At 36.9% G+C, this 9788-nt stretch overlaps 1 protein-coding gene across 9 annotated transcripts in view; it reads left to right on the plus strand.

Moving 5' to 3' along the window:
• Nucleotides 1–7131, plus strand: part of LOC108693420 (cAMP-specific 3',5'-cyclic phosphodiesterase) — a 173121-nt gene extending 165990 nt beyond the window's left edge. For all 9 annotated transcript variants that reach the window (XM_018202350.1, XM_018202345.1, XM_018202346.1 and 6 more), the window contains 3 exons: nucleotides 2116–2379; nucleotides 2593–2692; nucleotides 2883–7131. In XM_018202350.1, the coding sequence (XP_018057839.1) occupies nucleotides 2116–2379; nucleotides 2593–2692; nucleotides 2883–3688 (1170 nt within the window). In that variant the 3' untranslated portion in view covers nucleotides 3689–7131. The remainder of the gene's footprint in view (nucleotides 1–2115; nucleotides 2380–2592; nucleotides 2693–2882) is intronic.
• The last annotated feature ends 2657 nt before the right edge of the window (nucleotides 7132–9788 follow it).

Genomic DNA, 9788 nt, shown 5'->3' on the forward strand with positions numbered 1-9788 from the left:
AATTATATTTATAAATAAATAATAAATGAAAATGAAAATACAAATTATAGATCAGATTACAATTTATTATGTATTAATTTATATCATTATTACGTATGTAACGTTGATTACGATAGTTTAACTATAATTTATTCAACGTTATAATAATTTTTAATTCAAACTTCGTAGGCAGTCAAAATAAAAATATTGCATAATATTCACAATATTGTTGTTTCGAATAGTGTATGTATAAACATATAAACTATTGTAAATATTAATTACTTTGAGAATAATTACAAAAATGCTATTTAGCAATTATTGGAAAAATTACAGTCTATGACCATCTTTGCCATATAACCATAATATCCGTGTTTATCTCACATTTCTGTGCATATCACGATTTTCGCATTTTATTCTCTTCAGGAAACAACTGTGTCGTGCTGTTTGTCGTGCTATTTCAAATTTGCATGTCAACGCGTGGGTACACGATGATATTCAAGCGCTGAATATATATTCGAGTTATTCATTATATAGAAAATCTCCGGGGTAAATATTTCTGAATTATTGAAATCACTAGGGGAGCCGCTAGATAATAGTGAGGAATGATTGCTTTTAATGTCAAAGTGTCGGCCAGTCACACAAAGCAGCAAAGCTTAATTGGTTTCGACGAGCTAAAACTCTGGCATATAAACATAATTACGCAGAAGTTTATCATTCAGAAGTTTTCATTTTATTTTACATGAATGTTAATAAAGGATCTTGAAGAACTTAATTTATTGCACATATCACCTCGGAATTTTTAATTTTCGCCTAAATATCTTTCTGAAATACATGTCGCTTCTTCCCGATACAAATAAATCATGTTGCATATCTTCTCATTTCTTCTTTATTTGATTGCGAGCTTATCTCTTTTTCGACGACAAATACGTGACGGTTAGCGCGCGCGAGTGACGATAGAACTTTTATAAAAAAAGACATTTACCCTGATATGATTACATATGATTACACCGATTACAAGGTCGATTATATTTTAATAGGCAGAAGCATTTGGATCGAGGTCGTGCGATTTCGATAACCTTAATACCTTCACCGATTAGCGAGGCGCATTTTTCGCAATGAAAGAGAAGTTGATTTTCGGCGCTTCTACGAAAGTAATATCGCAATCGCAACATCATTCATGATGACCTGAAATGAAATTCGAGGAATGTTTTCAGATATTCTTAACTTCAACTGCCACGTATATCGTATTATTTAACTTTATGTTATAAAATACAGTCAATAACTCAAGTCTGCGAAGCGGTACTTCAGGGAGGAATAAACTCTAACGCTATTTGTATACTCTCTTAGAAATCTCTTCTGGGAAAGCAAGTGGTGAAAGGCAATCTTTCCATTATGCAAATTGAGGTAAATTTTCTTAATGAAAAAGAGGAACGAACCGAGTATATTAAGCTGCTATTCTGCATATTAATCAGATTTCTCATAGAGAGACTGTGGGTGATACGCTCGCCAGATTATATGCGATGCAGACATATCCTTAAATGACTACGTGATTTTGTGCAGGTTTCCCAAGACTAGAGACTTATTTTTATTTACCCACGCAATTGATTCAACCATTTCAGAATGTTATCTTAATCGCTATGGATCGCTACTTTATTTGGCGCTTGAGTTGACGCTTCTACGCTTTTTCGAGACTATTATATTATTGATAAAATTAAGTGATTGAAATCAATCGTGACGTTGTTACTCAATGAAAATCAGTTTAATGATATTTATATAAATGATATCCAGTCAAGTCTTCTTAAATCTAGTTTGCTTGTTTTTTTATCTTCTTTGTTGTCGCACGAATAATATGCGAGACTGCAATGTTGTCCATAAATAATCAGCTTCGTATGTGACCTTTCAACGATAACACAAGATCTCCACTATCTGTACTTGAAGACACATTGCATTCTTTCGTTTAATGAGTTGTTACAAGGCGTATTTGTGCTCATAATTAATATATCTACATCGCGCAGTCAATCTCTCTTTTTTTCTCGATATCACTTCAAAGCAAAACATTTAATTCGTATATTGCACGCACAATACCGCTACATTATTGTGAAGATCATTGTAAATATTTCACGTAATTATTTATAGTTGCTCTCGGACATCGACAAGTGGGGTATCGATATCTTCAGGATAGGCGAGCTTAGTAACAATCGGCCCCTCACCTGCGTGGCATACACGGCCTTCCAGAGTCGAGATCTGCTCAAATCGTTGGCGATACCTCCCAAGACCTTCGTTACCTTTATGATGACCCTAGAGGATCATTATGTGAAGGATAATCCCTTCCACAATAGCCTCCATGCAGCCGATGTGACTCAATCTACTCACACTCTGCTCAACACACCCGCCCTCGAGGTTTGTATGTAATGTATATACGCCTTTGCTTGTGTAACATCATTTTATCTTTTTTCCAAACTTGGAAATAAGTATCTTGCTCTCATAATAAGCTTTACCAATATCTCATTGACGAGTATAAAGTACTTTGTAAACTACAGAATTGAGATGTCGCAAGAAGAAAAATATATTTTCTGACAACATATCATAAATCATATATTTTCTACATTACAGTCCGTGTTCACGCCATTGGAGATCACCGCTGCATTATTCGCAGCTTCCATCCATGATGTAGACCATCCTGGACTCACGAATCAGTTCCTCATTAACTCAAGTAAGTATCGGCGAGATTTGTCAAACTTTCTGTTCTGCATTATTTGTTATTTTATTATTTTGTGTTCCGTTAAATATTTAAACAATATATTATATTTCTTTATCGAAGATATATCTGCAACGTTCTCATTGCTTCTGTTTTTTTTACAATGACTAGCAAATTAATGATCCGTTATTTTTCTTTTGCTCAGGTTCCGAACTCGCGTTGATGTATAACGACGAGTCGGTATTGGAGAATCATCATTTGGCAGTCGCATTCAAGCTTCTGCAGAATGAGGGTTGTGACATATTCGTGAATATGACGAAGAAGCAACGGCAGACGCTGCGAAAGATGGTCATCGACATGGTCCTCTCGACAGATATGTCGAAGCACATGTCGTTGCTGGCCGATCTGAAGACCATGGTGGAGACGAAGAAGGTCGCCGGTTCCGGTGTGCTACTGCTCGACAATTACACCGATCGTATTCAGGTGCTGGAAAATTTGGTGCACTGCGCCGACCTGTCTAATCCGACGAAACCATTGACTCTTTATCGACGATGGGTGAGCTTATTAATGGAGGAATTCTTCCTGCAAGGCGACCGCGAGCGAGAGCAAAACATGGATATTAGTCCGATGTGCGATCGTCACAGTGCGACCATCGAGAAGTCGCAGGTCGGCTTCATCGATTACATCGTACATCCACTTTGGGAAACCTGGGCAGATTTGGTGCACCCAGACGCACAGGAGATCCTGGACACTCTTGAAGAGAATCGCGACTGGTATCAATCAATGATACCGCCATCGCCGCCGTCCGATGATCAGCAACAGTCAGGAACGAACGAAAGTCAACAGCAAGATAGGATACATTTTCAAGTGACATTGGAGGAAGGTGATGAGACTAGCGAAGCTGTAGAAGGTGGTGACACAGGGGGCGGCGATGACGGCGGTGGTGGTGAATTTTCCAGCGAGGATCCGGGCGGTGAGACGGAGGAGAACGCCACGGAAGCTGGGATGTGACGGAGGCTCGCTGGTATTTGCAGGAAACTCCATGAGAAGGTACAACAGAGTTGGTGGCGAGTGCGTCAGTGACATTCGCATCTAGCCGCGCCTAGTCGCCGGTCCTTTTGTATCGACCTATGCCATGTCGGCTGGACCACGAGGGAGGACGGCGATTAAGATGACGGGAGCCGTCTCGATCGAGCGGATAAGAGACAACGTCCCGACGACGACAGAATTATTGTTCACGATATTGTTCACGAAGTGCGAAAGACGCTTCAGGATCGTTAAGTTTCGGCTGGACCGAAACGAGCTGTAAATGGACAAAGCTGCTGCACGTCTTTTGTCGTCGTCATTGTCACCGTCGTCTTCGTCGTCGTTTCGCAGTTTTGTCTCCACGTTTCGTCTCGTTGAATACTGTCAAGCGGGAGGGGCGAATCTCTTTTCACAAAGTACCTGCGCAAATGAAAGCGGCAACTGTATGTTTGCTACGTCGAATGAGTGGCAAGATGTTTCTTTTTTTCATTTACACACGCACACACCGAAGATGGTGATAATCAGCACACGATAATTGTCCATCGTGTACTGATCGTCATCTTTTCTATTGATTTAACGATGTTGTGTCGCCGTCGAAGGCTGGAGGGAACCTCTTCCAGGACATGCAGGATCCTCAACAACATATCAACAATGTACGATATATTATGGATTCTAACGATGCGTATTAGCGATACTTCCGAGCAGATTGATGTCTCTGTCTTCTTCTTGGATTTTGAACGCCGCGCGAAAATTGTTGACACGTAAGCAACATTTTGAGACTTGTATTTGCGTACGACGGAAGTTTATCAATTTGTTTCTAATTCGTAAGTTATAATGTAATGTCATAAGCTCAATAATACGTTGCATTTTCGTGATCTAATTTTATGAATAATTTTGTTAACGTTTCGCCATTAGTCGATATTCAAAATTATCCACGTTATGGATCAAATCGAGCTTAATTTCGTTATCCGAAATGCACGTTATACTGAAAAGGAAGAGAAACGACGAAATTAGAAAATAATTAAACGAAAGGATACTCAGTTGCAGTTAGGTGCGTTCATCCTTTTAGTTCTTCGACGGTATTCGATAGTCACCTACTTATAGAAAAAGAGATACCTGTCTTTAATCGTAAGATTTTGTCATGTTCGCTTTGTAGACGTAGACAAGTTCGTAAGTGAATTGTTCATAATCGAAAAACGAAAATCCAGAAGTAGCCGCGTGTCTATAAAGGAAATGCTAGAGCAAATACGTAGAGTATTACCCGTTGTCTGTATGATTTAAGCGAAAGAAGTGAGGAAGGAGTCCACTTCTTTTTCTCATATCATGCAGTTAACGGGAGAGCACCGAGCAGCAGAGAGGCATCGAGATAAGAGTATAATTAATTTTAATACACAACCATATCAAGAGCTGGTCTTTTAAGTTTGTATTAAAATTAATTACCAGAGCCGCGAGACGCTTTCTTGCGATATATACAATATATGCAAAACACACATATACACACGCATACACACACACACACACACACACACACACACACACAAAATTTACATACCTAGTTGACACAAACTAAAATTAACGTAGTAAGTAGATTTCAACGTTATAACTTTATACTCAGCAATATAACTGTTATGTAACACCATGTGTTATATATTACATTCATATTGTTGAGGATGCGAAATTATACATTGTTAATTTACTTTTAATTTGTGTGTAACTGGGTAGTAACACAAATGCAATACGTACAATTACAATGTGAGCGAGGATATATATCGATAGATGTTTTTAACCAAAGAGTAATATAAGTGATTGTTAAGTCGATTGCCGAGCGTGCCATTCACCAATACGTCTTCTGATGACGAATAGTCCAGCGACAATCCTTGGAATTTCGTGTGGTATGTCAATCAAAGGAAAGTGTCTTCATCATATGGATGTCCATAAATCGCTCAAATTTGCAAGTTCGTTTGATGTTCAAAGCCGCGATCGCAATCCAAACGGATTTGGAAAACGTTGGTGAACGCAAACATTTGTCACTGTTTTTTAATGTATAAATGATGTATTATGAGAATAATTTTCTTCTCTTGGATTATGAGTCGCACGAAAATCTTTTAATTTCGGGGGGAGAGGGAGGGGAAGCAGAGTAGTCATCCGTATTGGTGGAATGGCGACAATTTCGCGCCTCGATGATATCAGGGAATTGAAATGGAAAACGTTATTAGCGACTGATGAGCGAATGCATCGAGGATCAGCCTAAAAACAAAATTAACGTTTCACTACTATTCTAAGTCGTAAGCTTGCCATCGACGCGAAGTAGAAAAAATTCGAGTCAGAAATGTTTGTAAGCGACCGGTAGCTCGGGCTCACGTAATCGTACATTTCTTATAATCACGTTAAGGAAAATTACCTAAATCGTAAAAACAGAAAAAAAAACGGAAAAAAATACTATGGAGAAAGCAAAATCTCTATGTGTGTTGTAGACAATGATCTAGTGAGTGTTTTGGTGCTGGCCACCAAGCTTTAGCATGTAAGAAAAACTCCGAGGTTCACGAGAGTCCGCGACTACTTTGTTAAGTCGAGAAAGGGGAGTTAACTTAACGAAGTTTTTAGGGCGTAAGCAACGAGGTTATAATAATAATAATATTAATAATAATTAAAGATAATAATCATAATATAAACAGTAATAATGATAAGCGCGATATAAGAAAGATACTGATTTATTAATGTTAACGATAACACTCGTTGCGCGAACGAATGTAATCGAGATCATGTTCGCTTCAGCCGTCGGGGCAATGTCGTAAAAGGAGGAGAAGGAAGAGAAAGACTACAAAGTGTTATCGATTATGTACCTCTGCACTGACGCCGAGTTTGACACTTGGTGAATGTATTCGATTAAACGGCGATTTTTTTAATTATTTAGCGCGAGTGCGTCTTTGATTGTATTTTTGGCGTGGACGAGCGGAAATGCATTCGTTCTTTCCGTAACATTTTTTTCTTGTCGCTCGTCTCGATGGATCTCGCAAGTGTGTGCGCAGGTACAAAAATAAAAAAACAAAAAAAAAACGCCACAAAATACGATTTTGTCGTACAAATCTTGTTGGATCATTGATTTATCATGCTTCTAAAGTATCGTTGCTGGAGCAAAATGTCTTCTCTAACACATACAGTCTGCCAGTTGCTCGTTAAAAGTATAAAAAAATAGGAGCCAAAGAAAAAAAGTACAGAAATTGATTCAATGATGATTTACAAGTATAACAAATCGGTGATTCAACAAGATGTGTAACAATATTTAGTAATAATAGATTGGTAATGATGATGAGATGGGGAGAGAAAAATAAAAATACCTGTTTGATTGCTGGACAGTTAAATGAATGTATTAATATCGTGTAATCGTCGTACGAGATATATGTGTAATAAAACATATTTATTGTCGGAAGTCTGGATCTTTCTTTTCTTCAACCCAATCGAGTGATCACAGTATTTTTTTAAACCTGTATAGAAAAATATTTGACAAACATGCAACGTATATTTATCAAGACAAAAATAAAAATAAAAAAATAAAAAACAATTTTTTATAAATCAATTAAAAATCCGTTTTCGCCAACGTTTTCGGTCCTTTTCAATGCGAATTGAGATATTAAATAATAAATTATACATATTTAAGTCGATTTGTCATCTTTTATAATTAACTTTTCATGATTCATTAATAATAACTTTAAATGATAATATATGATAATGTATGGATCAATAAACTTTTTAATTCAGTCACTGATTTTTGGATAGAGGAAGGTGATGTAGTAGATTGAAACCACAGAGTCGTCTTAATTATTTGTAAATATATTATTAAGTATAACATCTATAATATAATAATAATATAATAATGAAAAACCATTTACATTAATAGTTATCATTTACATTAATAAGTAATATGTAATCCAATAGTAAAACACTCAGTTATGTATAGATTCTCGATAGCCTTCAAGCATGATGAACTTTAGAGTAGTAGTACCATCAGATCGCGCGTATTACAGTGCAGAACATTTTCCGTCCGACTGTTCATAATTTTTTTCCTCCTATCAATAATACATACAATAGTTTTGTCGCCGTCTCCCCTATTTTCTTATTTGATAATTCGCGCCGCGCGCCCACGCACATACGTACATACGGGATAAAGCCGATATTTCGCAGAGAAAATGTGCCAGGCATCAGGGGCTTTACACCGTGCGATTATTCCTAATCTATCATCTCGTTATTATACATCGGGATGCCTCAAATCGTGCGGTAGCGTTGCCTCCGATTGAAACTCGATAGTTAACCATCGAAGCCGTGTGCATCGACAGAATTTCAAGCAAAACACAAGTCATCATATTACATTAAAATGATTCCAAAATGATTACTAAAGTTACTTTTTAATCAGTAACGATTCATTTTAATGTTATTTTGACATTATTGTGACTTGTTGTTTTGCTCAGGAATCACATGTCGTAAATCCTACAACGGAAAGAGGAAGCCTCGACACATCCGGATTCATTCGTATTAAACAAAAGTCCCTCCCGCACGAAATTGGCCGAACTCCTCCGGATAAATATACCTGAGTGCACCGGCTCGAGAACGAAACGCCGATAGAAGAAATTCATCTTTAATTCGATAAATTTGACGTGTGCTTATAAATTGATAGTGCTCTATCGGCTCTCGCCCCGTCATTTACGGAAATCGATTAAAATTACCAAGTAACTCGCTAAGAATTAGAGACGGTAATAGTCGTTGTGTCGTGCCCTACAGGTAGTGACGTGTGCGCGTGTTCGATTACACTGTATAAGGAGAACAGGAAGAAGCTCTCCCGTGTTACATTATAAACATCTGGATTATTTAACCGCTTAGTATCCGTCACTAGTTCGCCCTCGTGGATGATATCGAGACATTCTTCTCAAATATATTGTACATTCTGCGTGTCGTCGTTTTATGAAAATCTATCTCTTGAATCTCTTCGTCACTTGTAGATACATAAACAAAAGAAAATTAAAAGAACAAAACAGAAAAGGTTGGTAATAGCAACATTTCGTCTTACGCATTTGATTTGGAAGCTTAAAAACAAGTTACTTCGATGCAAATTCGAATATTATTGCGCGATGACAGAGGCAACTTAATAGCGATTGTGAGTGCAATTATGGATTATGTTAGTTACAAGAACAGAGCTTAATCTCGTCAATGCGACTGACGTCGGCCGCACCGGTTAACTTCACAACAATAAAAACATAGTATATATATATTTTTTTTCTCACAATATAATTTATCTTTAAATATTTCTGTATATTTGTATAACTATGTAACCTTCGATATAAATACCCTGAAATCTACACTCTCGCGATCACTATCATAAAATTGAATTCACCTCCTCGCTCGCTTTTTTCTTCTCTCCTTCATTTTCTTCTTTTTACAATGAATATCGACGTACACGACGCGAGATTACACTCGATCGTGATTGTCACTATTTATATGTATATTCGAATCCTTTAGAATCTACTATGTACAAATAATTTTCCGCAGCTTTTTCGATTCTGGGCTGCAACTTAAATGATGGCTTACTGATACTAGCGAAGCTAATTTGTAGAACGGAATGATACAAGTTTGCTATATTACAGGATACTAATTGACAGAGTACAGAACATAAATGTACATATTAGGAATCACAGTTGCAAAGAAAATAACAGCTGCATTTTTATGGTAGTTAGAGCAGCCAACTCTGAAGTTTTTTCTGAAGAAATTTCACATACGGTATACAATTACGCATACAAATAAAAAAATCAAAGTAATTATAATTTTTGTTTTAATTGTTATATTAAGAACATAAGGACTATAATAAATAAAAAAAAATTAAGAAAACTAATCTTTTGCATACCGCGTAGATGAAAGATTAAGTACGAAAGAATTTCAAGAAGGAATCGAAGCTGATCGAGTCCTTTCGATCGTCGACTATATCCTTATCAATTCGTTCGTATATTTCGGTTTATATTTACTGAATAGTGTACAATTTATAGCCAACATCGAATTGTCGTGTAATATATTTATATATTTATATATTTGTTTGTAT

This window comes from Atta colombica, unplaced genomic scaffold (genome assembly GCF_001594045.1).
Source record: "Atta colombica isolate Treedump-2 unplaced genomic scaffold, Acol1.0 scaffold9, whole genome shotgun sequence".
Classification (NCBI taxonomy): Eukaryota; Metazoa; Arthropoda; class Insecta; order Hymenoptera; family Formicidae; genus Atta; species Atta colombica.